A 19,423-nucleotide genomic window follows, 5' to 3' on the forward strand; every position below is an offset into this window, starting at 1 on the left:
TGACAATTTAATGGTGACAATATCCCATCAGACATCATTTTTCGTAATAACCAGGATTTGTGTTTTTTAATGCTCCACCAATAAATGTCTTTCTTGCCAAGCACCAAAACTAAATGCTAAAAGCTGGTGATCTCCATCGTTGGACTTTTCATCGCCCGTACTTGTTAGGGAATAGGGTGCCTGTAATTAGTTACAGTTCCTTCTGCTGTTCCACTAGAAATAGCGATGGGCAAATAAATTCGCCAGACGCGAATTCATGCCGGATTTCTGGGTTTTCCCAGCCTTCGAATAGATTTCCAAAACTGCAGAGAAAGGTAGCTGGCAAAAAATCTGGCACGTCAAAAAAATTTGGCCGCGCATCAGAACAGTCGTGTGCATAAAAATTTCCCCATGTCAAAATTATTCGGATACCCTTTGACTTGCATTCGGATAAAATAATCGCGCGTGTAAAAATTTTCGTGGGCGCCAAAATTGACATGCGTCAAAATAATTTCGATGCCCATTGACTTCAATGCGTTTGCTAATTTTTCGCCATTTTGCAGGAAATTTGTGGGGGTTTTTGGCGAAACAGGACAAATTTGCTCACCACTAACTAGAAAATGTATTCAAAATGTTGCCGTTCATTACTCAACTGAACTGATCCAAGATCCCAGGGGGGCACAATAGGGTCACAAGGGCCACTGCCCTACTATCTACAGTACAGACTAAGAGGGAGAAGACTGATAACAAGGCAGATTGGAGGCTTGCTCACAATAAATATAATTCGGGCAAAACAGAAAAACAAAAGAGAACTGTTATGAACACAGTCAAGGATAACAAAAAGCAGCAGGATTACTGGCTTCAGAGTCCGGTGTTCAACGAGCCCATGACTAAGCACCCTGAGGGGTGTGAAACGCGTAGGGTGGATGGAGATGAAGCTATAATTTTAATTAATTCTATCAATACATTTATTTTTTAACTGAATATCTCTGGTCTTGTGGATCCGTTTGAGTGCCGATCAGCCCTGCTTCTTTATCTTCTGCTGTACTGCTCCCTAAAGCTGGGGGTCTGGGGCTGGTGCACCCGGACCACTTTCACTGTTTGGTGAGTTACTTTATAACTAATTCTGGAGCACCTTGTCCTCCTCTAACCATTCCAGTGATCAAAGACCTGCATGATAATAGGAATCACGGAGCTCAAAGCCAGGTTGAGGTTGAGGTTGAGCTTCAGGTTGAGGTTGAGGTTCAGGTTGAGGTTGAGGTTCAGGTTGAGGTTCAGGTTGAGGTTCAGGTTGAGGTTCAGGTTGAGTTCAGGTTGAGTTCAGGTTGAGGTTGAGGTTCAGGTTCAGGTTCAGGCCGGCACAGTGACCATTATGCATAGAGACCTCTAGGAACTGGCAACTGCTAAAGCCAGCTCAGGGTTTATATAAGGGATCTCTGCTGGGAGGTAATTAGGGATTGACTGCACCTGCCAATTAACACGGAACAGCTGAGTATAACTGACAGCACAAGGGATACCGACTAACGTAGAAACCTCAGCGCATGGATAGCCCATTCCATTAAGTTGCTGGAATAGAGGTATAGGAAAAAGGCACAAATCCACTAGGAAACTGCTTCAAACCCAGGAGAGGGCAAAACATGGGATTATTTCTTACAGTTCCAGCACCTATCTAGTGCTACCAATCCCTATTTCTGTAGGGAAATGAGAGCAGAGCAGACAGTAACCCTTCCAACACTTTCCTCTTGTCTCTATATATTAGGTACCAATCTAGTGCTACCAATCCCTATTTCTGTAGGGAAATGAGAGAGAGCAGACAGTAACCCTTCCAACACTTTCCTCTTGTCTCTATATATTAGGCTCCTATCTAGTGTTACCAATCCCTATTTCTGTAGGGAAATGAGAGCAGAGCAGACAGTAACCCTTCCAACACTTTCCTCTTGTCTATGTCCTTATATATTAGGTACCTATCTAGTGCTACCAATCCCTATTTCTGTAGGGAAATGAGAGAGAGCAGACAGTAACACTTCCAACACTTTCCTCTTGTCTCTGTCCTTATATATTAGGCACCTATCTAGTGCTACCAATCCCTATTTCTGTAGGGAAATGAGAGCAGAGCAGGCAGTAACCCTTCCAACACTTTCCTCTTGTCTCTGTCCTTATATATTAGGCACCTATCTAGTGCTACCAACCCCTATTTCTGTAGGGAAATGAGAGCAGAGCAGACAGTAACCCTTCTAACACTTTTCCTTGCCTTTGTCCCTGTATATTATCAATCTATCTAGTGCTAGGAATTCTTATTTCTGCTGATAAAATTAAAATAAACAGGCAGCATGGGATGGGACATTTAGTGTAGCAAGACAGGAATGGAAACCGTACTTCCCCTTTAAAAAATACTCGGCTTTCTGCTGAGTTTCTAAAAGCAGCAGGGAAATCACCCCACTACTAATTAAGGCACCTCATTTCCATTCAGCGGGACATAAGAACTATTCTATTCTAATCACTAAACCTGGCTGTGCTACTGAGAATGTTCCTTGGCACTCTGTCATTTATTAACATAAACACGGCTTTTATATTCTAACGTTCCTAAGTAGCACCTCGCTATGTTTCAGAAATAAGGACAGCCGAGCTTTCATTAATAATTACATATCAGAAATAAAGTAAGAAAAACAAAACGTTTCCTAAATATCCATAATTACAGTCGGGGCACAGTTTGCTAATGGGCACAACAGGAATTGGTGAAGATGATAAACGAAGAAAGGAATTTCTGTCGAGGCTTAAAGGAACAGTAACACCAGAACATGAAAGTGTTTTAAAGGAATGACAATATAATGTACTGTTGCCCTACAATGGTAAAACTGGTGTGTTGGCTTCAGAAACACTACTATAGTTTATATAAGCAAGCTGTTGTATAGCCATGGGGGCAGCCATTCAAGCACAGGATACACAGTAGATAACAGATCAGTACTACTATAGTTTATATAAACAAGCTGCTGTGTAGCCATGGGGGCAGCCATTCAAGCACAGGATACACAGTAGATAACAGATAAGTACTAGTATAGTTTATATAAGCAAGCTGCTGCGTAGCCATGGGGGCAGCCATTCAAGCACAGGATACACAGTAGATAACAGATAAGTACTACTATAGTTTATATAAGCAAGCTGTTGTATAGCCATGGGGGCAGCCATTCAAGCACAGGATACACAGTAGATAACAGATAAGTACTACTATAGTTTATATAAACAAGCTGCCGTGTAGCCATGGGGGCAGCCATTCAAGCACAGGATACACAGTAGATAACAGATAAGTACTACTATAGTTTATATAAACAAGCTGCTGTGTAGCCATGGGGGCAGCCATTCAAGCACAGGATACACAGTAGATAACAGATAAGTACTACTATAGTTTATATAAACAAGCTGCTGTGTAGCCATGGGGGCAGCCATTCAAGCACAGGATACACAGTAGATAACAGATAAGTACTACTATAGTTTATATAAACAAGCTGCTGTGTAGCCATGGGGGCAGCCATTCAAGCACAGGATACACAGTAGATAACAGATCAGTACTACTATAGTTTATATAAACAAGCTGCTGCGTAGCCATGGGGGCAGCCATTCAAGCACAGGATACACAGTAGATAACAGATAAGTTCTGAAGAATCCCATTGTACACTACAGAGCTTATCAGTTATCTGCTGAGTATCCTGTGCCTTTTCTCCTTTTTCAGCTTTCCACAAAAAAGGGCAAGTACACTTCACATGTTTATGCGTCGCCAAAGAAATGCAGCCGGATATAAAAGCATCACTGAGACATTTCAGTCCTAACGATTGTTTACGTCTCCCAGAAGAGCGTCTGACTCATTTGTGACTCATTGCTCATTTGGACCAATTCCCTTTGCCTGATAAGGAAATGTATAAAAATATCAGACTTTTGTCACTTTATTTGCATCTGAATCATAGAACTTACAGGGGTGGTTCACCTTTAGGTTAACTTTTATTATGTTAAAGAATGGGCAATTCTAAGCAACTTTTCAATTGGTCTTCATTATTTATTTGTATAGTTTTTTTCTTCCCCCCCCCATCGTGCATAAAGTAGAACACAACAGCCTTGATCATGACGTTCCTAAACATTAATATTCAGCCCACTGCTGTGACCTTTCAGACTGCGCATCTGTTTCACAAACCTCCTGGCGGTGACCATCTCGAATCGACGCCGCGTTGCTTTTCATTAACAGCTCTTGTTTATTTTTCTTGTGGTTTCAGGATTGTTTTCTGCTGCAGAACCCACTGTAATTACCGAACCAGCCCGACGGCGCTTAATGGCAGGTGAGGAACAAATTGGGAACGTAGTGTGTGAAATCACAAAAACACAAGAGAGACTGTTTATCGACTTCGACACAGAACACTTAATCCTTCATTATGTTTCTTACTTGGCAGTAACTGGCTAATTGGCAAAGGATGGAGATTTTGGCAGGTGCAGGGATGGAACTAGGGGTCGGCCTTCCTAGGCACAATCATGGTGGTTGGCACACTTTTAAGGGGACTTGTTTTTCTTTTTTTAAACCCTAGTTTGCCTTTAATCGTTTTTCAATTTTATAAATCGCCTGTTCCAACCCTCTTTTGCCCGTGATTCGTACTGTGGGCAAAAACACTTCCCGGCTCCCCCAGATTATTAGGGGCAAGATGATGGGTTTTTGGCTGCTGCTGCTACCAGTACTTATTTTGGGCCAATATTGTGGATTTTTTGGCTGCCGCTGGCTAGTGATAGGCGAATTTATTAGCCAGGCACAAATTCATGTGTTTCGCTGCTGGCGAATACATTTGGGAATTTGCCATGAAAATTTACCGGCATCCGTTACTTGTCGCCTGCGTTGGAATTTTCGCCGGCATCAAAACAAACTTTGACACCGGCGACAATTCCGACGCAGACGACAAGTAAAGGACGCCCTTTGACTTTAATAAGCGTAAATGTCGCCATCAAATCTCGAGTTTTGCTGATTTTTCGCCCTTTTCGCTAATTTCACGGGAAAATGTATGATACGGTATGAGAGATTGACTGCTGCTGGCTCCGGTACATGGGGCAATATGGTGTCTGCTGGCACAGGTACAGATTGGGGGCAATCTAAGGGATTGAATGCCATTGGCACAGGTACAGGGGCAATATGAATGGTAACGTGGGAAATGGTAATGCAGGACCGGGTGGGGGGGGCACTGATGAAGCCCTTGCCTAGGTTGCCAAAATACCTTGGCCTGGCCCTGGGTGCAGTTAACTGAGATTTGGTCCCCAAATCAAATTAGAATGGGGGGGGATTAATAGAGATTTCAATGCTCTCCCATCACCAACTCCATACGTTCTCATGTCATAGGTTCCCAAGTCTACACAACTCAGTGATTCCTTTGTTCAAGGTTGGACTGGGCCGATGGGACACCGGGAAAAAACCTGGTGGGCTCCCAGCCCTTGTGGACCATGGGAGAAATTTGCCCATCACTAGTGGAGATCACTCAAGGTGAAACGCAAGAACTCAAGATTCTTGAACAAAAAGGCAAGAACCATGAACAAAAGCAGCAGCAGACTGACGCTGCTTTTGTTCGTGGTTCTTGCCTTTTTTTTTTCTTGAGATCTTGCCTTTCAGCTTGAGTGATCTCCACTAGCGATGGGCGAATTTCTCCCGTTTCGCTTCGACGAAACGGCGAAAGATTATAAAACTCGAAACTTGATGCCCGTGTCCATTTTGGATATGCGTCTAAAAAGTCGCTCGCGTCAATTTTGATGTTGGCGTTAAAGTCAATGGGCATCCGAATAATGTTGACGCAACGCGATTTTGACAACTTTTCAGATGCGCGTCCAAACATTTTTGACACCAGCAAATTTTCGCTGGAGTTTCGAGAATCTCCAGTTCCTGAAATTCCAGTGTGCCACAACTTCTTATAGGGTCATACACATTTTTCACTACGTTATGCCTACAAGGATACTTTAGAAATGGCACGGGTTTATTTTTATGAAGATAAACCAATTATTGCGAGTTTGAAGGCTTCCGGATGAACATTCCTAATAAAAATACTAATTAATGCAAGCAGTTACCTACTAACGATCCTCAACCTCAACCAAGGTCCCTACAGGCAACGGATGTTTCCTTGAACAATGAACATCTATGTGGGTTGAGGATAAACTATGCCAGAGAGAGAGAGAATGGCGGCAACAGAAGAAAGTCCATTAAAACATAAAAGGAGAGTTAATGACCTTATTCGCCCACCGTTTGATTCCAGTTAATTAAAATGTTCACAGACCTAAATGTGCGTTGGTGACCCTATATACAGTCTGCTTATCTGCTCATTGCAGTGTTCAGACTTTGCCTTACTGTATTGGAGGTAAGAGTTTCTTAGGCTGGATATTGAAACACCCACTAAGAGATGTTTGCACCCATGCCTTGGGTATTGGTTTTGAGAAGGTGGCCCAGTTTTTAAAAAACTCCCCTGATTCCCCCCTGATTTTTATGGCTAAATCCAGAAGAAGAGAGGGTGGTACCCCAATCTCATCGATCGGCAAGAGGGGGCTTTCCATAATAAATCCTTGCCTTGATTGTCCCTGTGGCAACTTCTGATCTTCTGGAGTTGGTGGGGCCTTATTCCAACACGAGCTGCAAATTGGCATCATGACTTTATTATTTGCCGTGTTGAGGTGCTGACAAGCATCTGGTTTAGTTATTGGGGGTCAACAACTGAGCTGACTGCAATTTGGGGCTCCTTATATCATATGGGTATTGCCCCTTGTGTGGAAACGGACTGGAATATTTTCTTCACGAATACGCCAGGATCCTGTGATCTATACAGATTGATACCCTGGGGTCCCATCTGGAGGAGTTTTTATGAACGAATCATTATTTTATTTTGAAATATATGTCAAATTACACAGAATAGGTGCATTTATTGATCATATTTAGGCCAAAGTAATGAATGATCTGAGGCAATATCTTATGAATTATCGTATGGTCAATTTCATATCTTCTACGTTGATGTGATAGTAATTGCACTGTCTGCTTAATTATTATATATAGCTGGTGAATGGATATATTAATATGTCATGTAGTCATGGGTCAGGGTTTGTTGACACTTGTAACCTAAAGGGCGACTCACAGATAACAGGTTATATTATTGAGTATGAAATAGTGGGATCCATATTGAATGCTTACTTAGTTTCTCTTTCCTTCTTTATTGTGTTATTATGGGGAAGGAGCAAGAGAAGAAGAAAGCAGAGGAGAAAACAGGGCAAAGCATTAGTGAGGGAGTGCTGAAAGGAGAAGAACAGGAATAAAAAAGGAGAAGAATTGGAGGAAAAGGGTGGAACGTGGAAGAGAAAATAGGGGGAAAGAGAGAACAGAAGCGGAATCAATGGTATTGAAGAAAAAGGGCAGAGAAGAATGGTGGAGTGAAGGGAGAATAGAGTGAAAAAAGAAGTAAGAAGAGGGTAAGTAGGGTCAACCTTATCAAAAGTGGGGTCCAACTTGGACCATTTTTGTGGGGCCCTTCTAGACTTAAAGAGACACTATTACTCTGATTGTCAGGACATGAGGTAGCTTAGTGAATCCACCATCCTGATAAATAGTGAGAAACAACAGATATACCCTGTACTGAGAGAGGGAACGGTCAGTGGTACTTAATCAGTAACAACAAATGTGCTCAGCCCAGACATAGAGCAACGTGCGCAGTACAAACAGGGTAGGCATCCATCTATATACCCTGTAAGTAACTTACAGATGGACCCTGCCCAGACAGAGGGGAAGGTAAGTGGTACATACAGAATGAAGAACCACAGATGGACCCTGCCCAGACAGAGGAGAAGGTGAGTGGTACATACAGAATGAAGAACCAGAGATGGACCCTGCCCAGACAGAGGGGGAAGGTGAGTGGTACATACAGAATGAAGAACCACAGATGGACCCTGCCCAGACAGAGGAGAAGGTGAGTGGTACATACAGAATGAAGAACCACAGATGGACCCTGCCCAGACAGAGGAGAAGGTGAGTGGTACATACAGAATGAAGAACCAGAGATGGACCCTGCCCAGACAGAGGGGGAAGGTGAGTGGTACATACAGAATGAAGAACCACAGATGGACCCTGCCCAGACAGAGGAGAAGGTGAGTGGTACATACAGAATGAAGAACCACAGATGGACCCTGCCCAGACAGAGGAGAAGGTGAGTGGTACATACAGAATGAAGAACCACAGATGGACCCTGCCCAGACAGAGGGGAAGGTGAGTGGACCCTGCCCCAGTACACAAAATGGGGGAGGAGACAAGATGCCACAAGATAGAACAACCCAGGATACCAGATGCACACGTTTGTACCACTATTGATATATTAATGTCAACTAAATTAAAAAAAATAAATGTCCAGTGTCTTTGCAAGACAGAAAATTGTATTTTAAAAAGATGCACCTTATAGAGGTTTTCATGTTTATTGCAGGGAAAAAAATGTAGCCAAGTGCAACCATCAATCATAAATTCAATAGATATACAGAGTTAATGCAAAGCCAGCAACATGAAATCAGCATCTGGGTAGCAATTTCCAACCATCTGAGGAGCTGGTGCTTTGTCTTCCCGGTGACGGTTATATTGTGCCACAGCATGGGGCTGTATGTAACGCCATTGAATCTTCCCTAAATCAGAATTAGAGCAGATTAATAAGTGGTTTGAGGCCTGGAGTTAACTAGAACATTATATAGCGTCTTCCCATTGTGTTATAATGCCATTTGGGCCTCACGGACAGATGCAGAGAGCGTTGCAAGGCAACAAGTACAATGTCTCCTAATGCCCTTTCCTACATTTGTTCTAATTAATATTCCCAACTGCAAATTCCTGTAATTATTTTTCTCATCAGCATTTCAGTTGAAAATGATCACCGGGAATATAATGGACTCATCTTTATTTATGGTTCATGTTGATTTATTTTTTTATTTCTTCTTCTCTAATTTTCTTTTTGTTTGGAAAGCACAATATTAATATAGGTATAGGGTCCTTTCTCTGGAAACCTGTCATCCAAAACACTCCAAATTACGGGGCTATTTTTTTTTTAAAATTATTTTCATCTTCTTTGTAATACAGGTATGGGACCTGTTATCCAGAATGCTTAGGACCTGGACTTTTCTGCATATTGGATCCTTCTCTAATTTGGATCTACTATAAAATCATGTAAACATGAAATAAACCCAATAGGCTGGTTTTGCCTCCAATAAGGATTAATTATATCTTAGTTGGGATCAAGTACAAGCGACTGTTTTATTATCACAGATAAAAAGGAAATATACTTTAAAAAACTGCATTATTTGGATAAAATGGAGTCTATGGGAGATGTCCATTCCGTAATTCGGAGCTTTTTATCTTAACCAAGGTATAATTAATGCTTAAAATAAATCCAATTGGGTTTGCTTAATATTTAAATTATTTTCTAGTAGACTTAAGGTATGAAGATCCAAATAACAAAAAGACCCCTTATCTGAAAACCCCCAGGTCCTGAGCATTCTGGATAACAGGTCCCATACCTGTAATACAGGTTCATCTACTGGGACATTAGTCTAGTTCAATTTAGTGAACAAAGTGGTGTTTTTTAGTGATGGTCGAATCTCCCGTTTCACTGAAAAATGCGGGAATTTATCCCAAAATTCATGAAACGGTGAAAAATTCACGAAAAATAGTGAAAACGGATAGTTTGCAAAAAAATAAGTGAGATTGAAAGTGAAATTCTACTATTTTCATGGAAAAATAGTAAAATTCGAACGTTTTCACGAAAAAATAAAGCAATTCGAACATTTTCACGAAAAAATAAAGCAGTTCGAATGTTTTCACGAAAAAATCGATCAATTCGAACCTTTTCACGAAAAAAATCTAGCAATTTGAAAGTTTTTACGAAAAAATCTGAAATTGATGCCGGAATTTATTTGCCCGCAGTGAAATGCGGGAACTCGCTGCAGATTTGTGCCAGGTGAATGTATTCGCCCATCACTAGTGTTTTTCTAAATCTAATAATTTCCATATGACCCAATCAAGGCACACAATAAAAGAAGAAAAACAATAATAAAATTGAAGCCTGGTAGTCAATCTGGTCAATCACAACGGCATTTTCGGTCACACTGGAAGACTAATAGTTTAAAAACATAAAAATCAAAGTCAACCAAAATGTTGCTTAGAAAAGGTCCATCTCTAACAAACCAAAAATCTTAATTCAAGGTGACCTTTCTATATAAGCAGATACTGTTTTATCTAAGATCCCTATCACATTCACACACTCATATATTATCATATATCATTATCATATTATCAGGAGACAGTTAATGTGCCTGTAGGTTGTGGTAGGGTGTGGGAGGAAACCAGAGTACCTGGAGGAACCCCATGAAGTCATTGGAGAACATACTCATATTAACTCATATTTCAAACAAAAGGTGAAAGAAAAGAAAAAAACTCAAGTTAATGGGCACCACAAGAGGACATGGGTGGGTGAGGAAGCTCCATCCCTGATATTTGACATTTGGGGACAGTTCTAATCTCCTCTTGGTTTCTGCCTGTAGGTTTCTGGGTTGTGGGAGGAAGCCAGAGCACCTGGAGGAACCCCATGAAGTCATTGGAGAACATACTCTTATTAACTCATATTTCAAACAAAAGGTGAAAGAAAAGAAGAAAACTCAAGTTGATGGGCACCAAAAGAGGACATGGGTGGGTGAGGAAGCTCCATCCCTGATATTTGACATTTGGGGACAGTTCTTATCTCCTCTAGGTTTCTGCCTGTAGGTTTCTGGGGTGTGGGAGGAAACCAGAGTACCTGGAGGAACCCCATGAAGTCATAGGAAGAACATATAAAGTCCTTGCATATAGTGTCCTGATGAGAATCAAACTCAGGACCCTACAGGATGCTCTGTTATAAAGTTAAATCGTATTTCAAACAAAAGGTTAGAGAAAGAAGAAAACCTAAGTTGATGAGCATCACAAGAGGACATTGGCGGATAAGGAAGCTCCATCCTTGAAGATGGAGCGATGGAAAGGCCTTGTCCCAAACATTTGACATTTGGGAACAGTCAAAATCCCCCGGCCAAGTGCTCAGTGTGAACTACAGACCTTTGGGAACCCCCCACTGCAAGAAACTTCTTGGGAATCTTAACCAAGACCCCACCTTGGATATACACGATATGGTATATGCCTCTAACAAATTGGCCTAACACATGGCCAACACAGGGCCTATATATTGGGGTTTATGCCACCCAGATATGTATATGTCCCCTTTTAGCACAGAAATAATCAGAACTCCCAGAAACGACAGTTTTATATTTTAATCAGATACCATTTTTTATCTTCGGAATGAAATCCAGATGAAAGAGAGGTCAGTTAAAGCAAATACCCATTACAAATAGCGCTTTGCATTTAAACAGGACTATAGAGAATCCCTAGAGGGATAAGTATGAAATCCAGGCAGAAACAAAATAATATCTTATTAACATTCATGTATTTGTGTATAATCCCTAGGCTTTTAATGGCTTTTTGAGATTATCGCAAAGAATCTATAGAAAAGAGAGGTGAATCAGTTGTTTAAAAACTTTGTATCAAATGAAATATGATCATTTACTAATTATTATTCTCAGCACCTGCAATGGTCCTGGAGGACAATGAGCCTGAGGGGTAACTACTTATGCGGAAGGTTTCTCGATTGAGAAGGCCCCCTGTGTAGGGTCGTCTCCATCCTTCCTTTGTCAATATTGTGGACTCTGGTGGGAAGGAGCACCTGCAATGGTCCTGGAGGATGATGAGCCTGAGGGGTAACTACTTATGTGGAAGGTTTCTCCAATGAGAAGACATCCTGAGTAGGGTCATCTCCATTCTTCCTTTGTCAACATTCTGGGCGCTGGCGGGAAGTAGCAGAATGTAGAGCCATGAGACCTTTAGAAGAACAGTTCTCTATCACTGTTATCATGTTGTGCCAGTTATGATATCATATACCACGTCCATGCCTAACACAATACTGTTTGCCGTGGGATCTGTTGAAGCCCATGGTGGACACATTTTTGACAGCATTGTTTTAAAAACCTGATTAATTGGCTAAAGTACCCAGAATGGTAGCATAATGAAGCTGTTTTTGCCCGGCTGCTACTGCTGGGCACCAGTCTGACTTTTGGGACAGGACACTTACATTACAATAACTTTAAACTGTAGATCAATTCCCAAAATATGAATCTGTCCCTCAAGGGGAAGCTTAGAGCAGTGGTGGGAGGCAGTTTGGTTGAGAATGGTCATTGGCTGTTCTAGATACACCTGAAAGTCCAGCTTGAAGGTTAGGGGAGAATATATATATATATGTTATAGATGTTCTAGGAGCTGTGGGTAAATAAAGGAAACACAGATATTTTCTGTACCACAAGGGACCCAGACCAAAGATTTAACTTTGAGGGGTTTAAAAGAAAAAGGGTTTGAACTACTGCTCTAGATTATCCACTTGAAGAATGTACTGTACACAGAAGTATCCACTCCTCATCTCACCTGAGTCCCATACACACACATTCAAATAGAAGATCAATCCTAAGCCGTACAAAAAGAATGAAAAGAATTGGCCATCATTGAACATGCTCTGTTGACCTAAGGCAAGAAACTTGATTTATAATAAAAGACTGAGCTCTGTGCTGGAGGAAGACTTCTAGACAATGCAGTGAGCTGTATGGACACAGGGTGGTCTATGCAGTGTTAAGTCGTTTTTGGGAGCAATCCATTGTGGAGTGATCCACTTCAGATCTAAGATGGCAGCACGCATGGTCGCATACTGAGGACAACAAAAAGACCCCAGAGACCCTGGTTCAATGCCCAATTATAGGTCTTTCTTGCTGGGTGCTCCTAAATTGCTATTTTGCCTTGATTCATCAGTTTCTGACCTCCTGCCCAGACTTTGCTACTCCCTACCTTCCCTGATTTTTTGCCTGGAAAACAATTACATTTTTAACCCTTTGGATACAGCAAATTGGATTTTTCTGCATACAGCTTCCTCCTTGTTCCCGACTTGAACCAACTAGAGCTGTTAGGCCCTGACAGTAGTGGGATTAAGGAAAGTGAAGTTATATGAGTGGTGTTTTTTTTTTATCCATACACATTTTCTAGAGGATTAGAGTTGCCACCTTTTGCCCGATCTCACTCCAGGCAAGGGGCGGAGATGTGACGTAGTGGGAGGGGGGGCTATGACATGGTGATCGGTGATTGGTCGATTGCTGCATCAATCATAGGGAATCCTGCCCAGTTTTCCTAATTTGGAAAACCAGGCAGGCAGTTTTGACCTGGGCAGTCCATCCAAAAGAACGGGCTGCCCGGGTCAAAACCAGACAGGTGGCAACCCTATAGAGGATTCTTGTTCCACTCTCCACTTTTTCCTTGCTAAAAACATCATCAAAATGCCCCAAATCACCTTTTATTTCCCCACTGCTCCCTATTAGAATACCACGGGGACATCAACACGTCATTGTCAACGTATCCTTCCTTGTCTGATGCCCTACAAAGCAATTTCTGTTGGGCCTAGTAACATCCAGTTGCATATTGACTACCCTTTTACTCACTTGCATTGGTTTCTCCTTTTACCTCCCTCAAAGAGAGTTTCAATTGAGCCTTAGAGAAAGGGTTCATGTGGTTCATAACTCCATTACGAAGCCTTGGCTTTGTCCTTTGCTTGGCCTTCAATTTCCAGCCAACCCCACACTCTTGACATTGTATTGTCCAGCCGCCCAGAGGCAAGAGCAGTTTGTTTCTTATTAGATGAATCATGGACTGATTGAGATAATGCGTCACAGCACAGGCATAAATGGAGCTTATGTCGAGCCTCTTTTGAGCTTCAGAGCCATTTATTTTGCTCTGTTGTTAAACTTTTGTTTTGTTTTGTAACCTGTTTGTACCTGTTTCATCAATGGGAAGGTCTTGTAAGCAGTGGGGCATGACAGTGATGTAGCAGTGGCCACTGGTCATATACAGAAGTGATTGCTGTGGAACCAGAACGAAGACACGAGAGCAGAGGCCTCAAGCAGTCTATAATCCTCAACCTGAGCTCAGGACCTGGGGTATTCTGGATAAGGGGGTCTTTCTGTAATTTGGATCACCATAATAATTAAACCTCAATTGGATTGTTTTGTCTCCAATAATGTTTAATTATATCTTAGTTGGGATCAAGTACAGATATGGATCCTGCTATCCAGAATGCTAGGGACCTGGGGTTTTCCAGATAACAGACAGTGGGAAGCTTCCTCTATAACTAATGAGAAAACCCCCTCCCACCCAACTGCTCTCTTACCTGCGGCGAGGAAGGGGGACTCAAGTCGGCATTGAGAGGGAGGGGTCGGGACGGGGGAGTGGGTGGGGTCGGGTGTCGGCAGGACAGGAAGTGGGCGGGAGGATGGAGGTCAGAGTGCACTGGGCCCTTTGAAGATTTTTTTGCAGGGGAACCCGGCTCACTCTAGTTACGCTACTAATAATGGATCTTTCCATAATTTGGATCTTCATACCTTAAGTCATTAGAAAATAGTGATGGGTGAGTAAATTCACTAGGCGTGAATTCAATAACGGTCTACATCTTCCTCTAACTGACAAACCACTTCAGTTCGAGGCAAGTGCAGCTAGCGTTAAGCAGCAAACATGCGTCACCGAAAAAAACAACTTTAAATACAAACTATCGTTCCAACTTTCATTCTTCTAATTCTGATCCCAACGACCCGTATCTGTACGGCAGTCTCTCCATTGTTGATCCGCGCTGGGAGACCATCGACCCAAATCCAGATCTCCAGGCTTTGTACAGGGAATTCAATGGGACTTTCTTTGCCGGGATTTTGCCCCAGATTGAAGTCAAATGGAGCAGCAAGTTAACTCGGTACTGTAAGTCTTTAAGAAATCCAGACTTCTTCCATCTTCAAGAAGGGTAAAAATAATTGAAATGACTCCTTGCTTCATTTCTTTCCCAGATCGGCCGGAATGACCTCTCATTATGTGACCGCAAGAGGGAATTGCGCCCGATGCGAAGTACAACTGAGCAAGCCGATCCTCAGTTTGCGGCCAAGAAAGGACACCGTGGAGGTAAGTCTTTGCTTCCTTGTTTCTACTGCTTATTAATTAGAAGGGATACACCGAATCCAAGATCCGGGATTCCGCCACTTTCAGCAAGATTCGGATTCAGCCGAATACTTCTGCCCGGCCGAACTGAATCCGAATCCTAATTTGAATATGCGGGGAGGGAAATCGCGTGACTTTTTGTCACAAAAAAAGAAAGTAAAAAAATGTTTTACCCTTCCAATTAGGATTCGGATTCGGTTGGGTATTCAGCCGAATCTTTAACGAAGGATACGGGGGTTCGGCCAGATCCAAAACAGTGGATTTGGTGCATCCCTGTAATAATAAAACAGTCGCTTGTACTTGATCCCAACTAAGATATAATTAATCCTTATTGGAGGCAAAACCAGCCTATTGGGTTCATTTAAATGTTCAAATGACTAGTGAAATGGGAATAAATTCACCAGGCACAAATTTGCTGCAAATTTCCATGTTTCGCTGCCAGCAAATTAATTCGCAAAGCTGTGGCGACAATTTGCCTCCGAAAAATCCGCCACGCAAAAAAAAAAAAAAAATTGGCACGCATAAAAAAGGTTGCGCATCAAAATTATTTGTACTTTAATGCATTCGGACCAAATACTTGCGCGTATCGCGTCAAAATTGACAGAATTGATGCCCATTGACTTCAATGCATTTTGCAAATTTTACAACGTTTTGCGAATTTCACTGTAAATCCGCTAATTTTTCGGTGAAGCGAAATTGCACAGATTAAAATGACTTAAACATTATGGTATGGAGATCCAAATTACTGAAAGATCCGTTATCCAGAACCCCCCCCCCCAGGCATTGTGGATAACAGGTCCCATACCTGTACTTATAGATAACGATAGAGGTATTCCATGTCTCCAGCTTGCAGGCTGGCATACAGCGAGTGACCCATTTACTGGTACTCTACTTCCACTATCAAAATACCATTTTGAGAAGATAAATATGTAAATAAATGATTTTTATTCCTCTACAGACCCTCCTACATGAGATGATCCACGTGTTCTTGTGTGTCACTAAAATGGACGATGAACACGACCAACATGGGCTGGAATTTGAGCAGATGATGACGTCCATTAATATGGCGACTGGTGCCAATATTTCCGTAAGTGCCTTGTTATGTAAAAAGAATGTAGTTGGGGTACTGTGTGTGGATTTAGCCGCTATGCATTGGAGAGTAGTGACGAGCGAATTTATCCACCAGACATGGATTATAGCGAAATTCTGCATTTTGCCATGTGCGAATTTTTTGGGGAAACTGCAGAAAAAATCAGCCGCATAAAATTTGCAGAGAAAAAATGCCCGTTGACTAATACATTAGGACAAAAAAGTCACCATAAGTAAAAACGCCCATTGACTTTAATGCATTTGGAGCGACAAAAATTGTTGCGCGTAAAAACGCCCCTTGACTTTAGTGCTTTTCGCAAATTTTTTGATGTTTTGCGTATTTCGCATATTACCAGCCTAGGCAACTTGGCTGGTCGCATGCTCAATAGGCACGCTCATGCGTAAATGGATGCGCAATGCTCACACGCATGCACAAATAGGTGCCGTCTGTGCCTACTCTGCCCACCCCTAGTTCCGGCCCTGCTGTTCGAGTGAAAACTGCCTGTCTAGATTTGCAAATTAGGAAATCTGGACAGGACATTGAAGATTATGACAGCCAATCGCCTCACCAGGTCTCAGTCCCGCCCCTACATCATCAGTCCCTCCCCCAACATCAGGAGTCCACCCCTGATGTCATCCGGTCACCCGTAGTGCCTCCCGCATTGGAGGCTTTCCTGGAATACAGGTATGGGATCCGTTATCCGGAAACCCGTTGTAGAGAAAGCCATTGACTCCATTTTATCCTAATAATACACATTTTTAAAAGTGATTTCCTTTTTCTGTGTAATAATAAAACAGTAGCTTGTACTTGATCCCAACTAAGATATAATTAATCCTTATTGGAAGCAAAAACAACCGATTGGGTTTATTTAATGTTTTCCTAGTACAACGTATGGGATCCGTTATCCTGAAGCCCATTATTTAGAAAGCTCCAAATTACGGAAAAGCCACCTTCCGTAGACTCCATTTTATCCAAATATATGTATAGGATCTGTTATCTGGAAACCCATTATCCAGAAAGCTCTGAATTATGGAAAGCCATAGATGCTATTTTATCTAAATAATCCAGGTTTTTAAAAATATTTGCCTTTTTCTGTGTAATAATAAAACAGTAGTTTGTACTTGATCCCAACTAAGATATAATTAATCCTTATTGGAGGCAAAACCAGCCTATTGGTTTTATTTAATGTTTATATGATTTTCTAGTTGACTTAAGGTACAAAGATCCAAATTACAGAAAGATCTGTTATCTGGAAAACCCCAGGTCCCAAGCATTCTGGATAACAGGTCCCATAGCTGTATGTCATTATTGGAATGTAGTTACGTATCTGTTGGGCTTACGCGTTGCTTCTTCTTTATTCAGATTTATCACACCTACCAACAAGAAGTTGAGATATTGAAAAAGCATCAGTGGGAATGCAATGGGCCCTGCGGAAAAATCGTGAAAAGAGCGTGCAATCGAGTGCCCTCCTGTAAGGAACGCTGGTTCCGTGAACATGAGCAGAAATGCGGAGGAGATTTTATAAAGACCTCTGAGCCTGAGGGTCCTGCAAGAAAGAAAAGAAGATCCTAGGCTGTATCATGACTATGGCAAAGCTAATTATTCAGCTAAAGAGCAAAGCTGACACAGGCTCGGGGGCAGATCTGGCATTGAAAATAGACCCTGACATTCAAGTAGACAGAGGTCCAAAAAGCCCCCCACCAGGCCACTAAATAATGACTATGGCATCTTACAGCAGCAGCCCCTCTGGCATTTGGCAGAAATCACAGTTTGCCAGTCCGAGTGAGCCCTAATGATACTACAGAATACAATGAGCCACTTGGACTTCTATATCAAAGCCACAGGTGAGAACATTTGACTCAGACCTTGGAATGCTAAAACTATTGTTAAAGGGGGCTTTGCATATCCCTACAATGAGAGGCCTTGTGTAAACACATTGTATCCTTGTGTGTATATTAGGGATGCACCGAATCCAGGATTCGGTTCGGGATTCGGCCTTTTTCAGCAGGATTCGGATTCGGCCGAATCCTTCTACCTTGCTGAACCAAATCCGAATCCTAATTTGCATATGCAAATTGGGGCGGGGAGGGAAATTGCGTGACTTTTTGTCAGAAAACAAGGAAGTAAAAATGTTTTCCCCTTCCCACCCCTAATTTGCATATGCAAATTAGGGTTCGGATTCGGTTCGGTATTCGGCTGAATCTTTCACAAAGGATTCGGGGGTTCGGCCGAATCCAAAAAAGTGGATTCGGTGCATCCCTAGTGTATATTACATTATATTAATTACTTTTGCTTTTCTTCTCATTAGGTCACGGCTATGACGGCTTTCCCAAGGAAGCCTCCAAGATAGACAATTCATGGCAGCATATCTTACCCTTGAGGTTAACTCTACAGCCAGTTACATGTGATTGGCTAGTCTACAACTTTTCAATAAAGTATCTATAAATCAACCCTAGACTTGTGATCTTATTTCAACTACACCTGTCACATTTCAACGAATGTTATTGATATAGGGAACACTAGGATCGGAGTTACCCAACCCTAAAAGACTTTTATCTGTTGTTGGGTTACAACTGCCAATACCCAAGGGTCGTTGGGGTAGGGACAACTGGACAAGCTGATCTAGTTTCAACTCCACTTGTCTCATTTCAATTAGTGTTATTGCTATAGGGACCACTAGGATCAGGGTTACCCAGACTTTTATCTGTTGTTGGGTTACAACTGCCAATACCCAAGGGTCGTTGGGGTAGGGACAACTAGACAAGCTGATCTAGTTTCAACTCCTCTTGTCTCATTTCAATTAGTGTTATTGCTATAGGGACCACTAGGATCAGGGTTACCCAACCCTAAAAGACTTTTACCTGTTGTTGGGTTACAACTGCCAATACCCAAGGGTTGTTGGGGGTAGGGACAAATAGACAAGCTGATCTAGTTTGGGCAGCACTGCTCTGTATAAATAATGAAGGCTACCTTGTATGCATAGAGCAAATATTAACTTGACTATAATTCTATAGTTTATATGTTAATTTTGATTAAAGCCAAAAGTTACTGAGAAATCCAGTGGGGCTTTTGGGTTTATTTCTAGCCATTTAATGCTAAATTGTGCAAGTGTCAGACCTTCGCATCAAAAGAGCAAGATATAGATACAGTAGTATCTCTGACTTTCCGGAACATTAAAAGCAATGATATAACAATGAAGGATTCAAAGAAATTCAAATCCATGGAAAAGAAGTGATGAA

At 41.9% G+C, this 19,423-nt stretch overlaps 1 protein-coding gene across 1 annotated transcript; it reads left to right on the forward strand.

Moving 5' to 3' along the window:
• Positions 1 to 796: 796 nt before the first annotated feature.
• Positions 797 to 17,826, forward strand: LOC121399143 (DNA-dependent metalloprotease SPRTN-like). Its single transcript, XM_041579080.1, has 8 exons — positions 797 to 845; positions 1,139 to 1,292; positions 4,242 to 4,304; positions 10,543 to 10,687; positions 14,572 to 14,855; positions 14,947 to 15,058; positions 16,053 to 16,181; positions 17,547 to 17,826. Exons 1-8 carry the CDS (start codon positions 797 to 799, stop codon positions 17,754 to 17,756), a joined length of 1,146 nt encoding a protein of 381 aa, XP_041435014.1. The 3' UTR covers positions 17,757 to 17,826.
• The last annotated feature ends 1,597 nt before the right edge of the window (positions 17,827 to 19,423 follow it).

Source organism: Xenopus laevis, chromosome 9_10S (genome assembly GCF_017654675.1).
Source record: "Xenopus laevis strain J_2021 chromosome 9_10S, Xenopus_laevis_v10.1, whole genome shotgun sequence".
Taxonomy (NCBI): Eukaryota; Metazoa; Chordata; class Amphibia; order Anura; family Pipidae; genus Xenopus; species Xenopus laevis.

What these genes read in the sequence shown, in the direction of transcription:
- LOC121399143 (XM_041579080.1), top strand. Translation starts at nt 797, where the DNA reads ATGAACACAGTCAAGGATAACAAAAAGCAGCAGGATTACTGGCTTCAG. An exon ending in CCGACGGCGCTTAATGGCAG is followed by an intron (nt 4,305 to 10,542) that starts GTGAGGAACAAA and finishes TTCTGCCTGTAG; the next exon opens with GTTTCTGGGTTGTGGGAGGA. An exon ending in TGGAGCAGCAAGTTAACTCG is followed by an intron (nt 14,856 to 14,946) that starts GTACTGTAAGTC and finishes TTTCTTTCCCAG; the next exon opens with ATCGGCCGGAATGACCTCTC.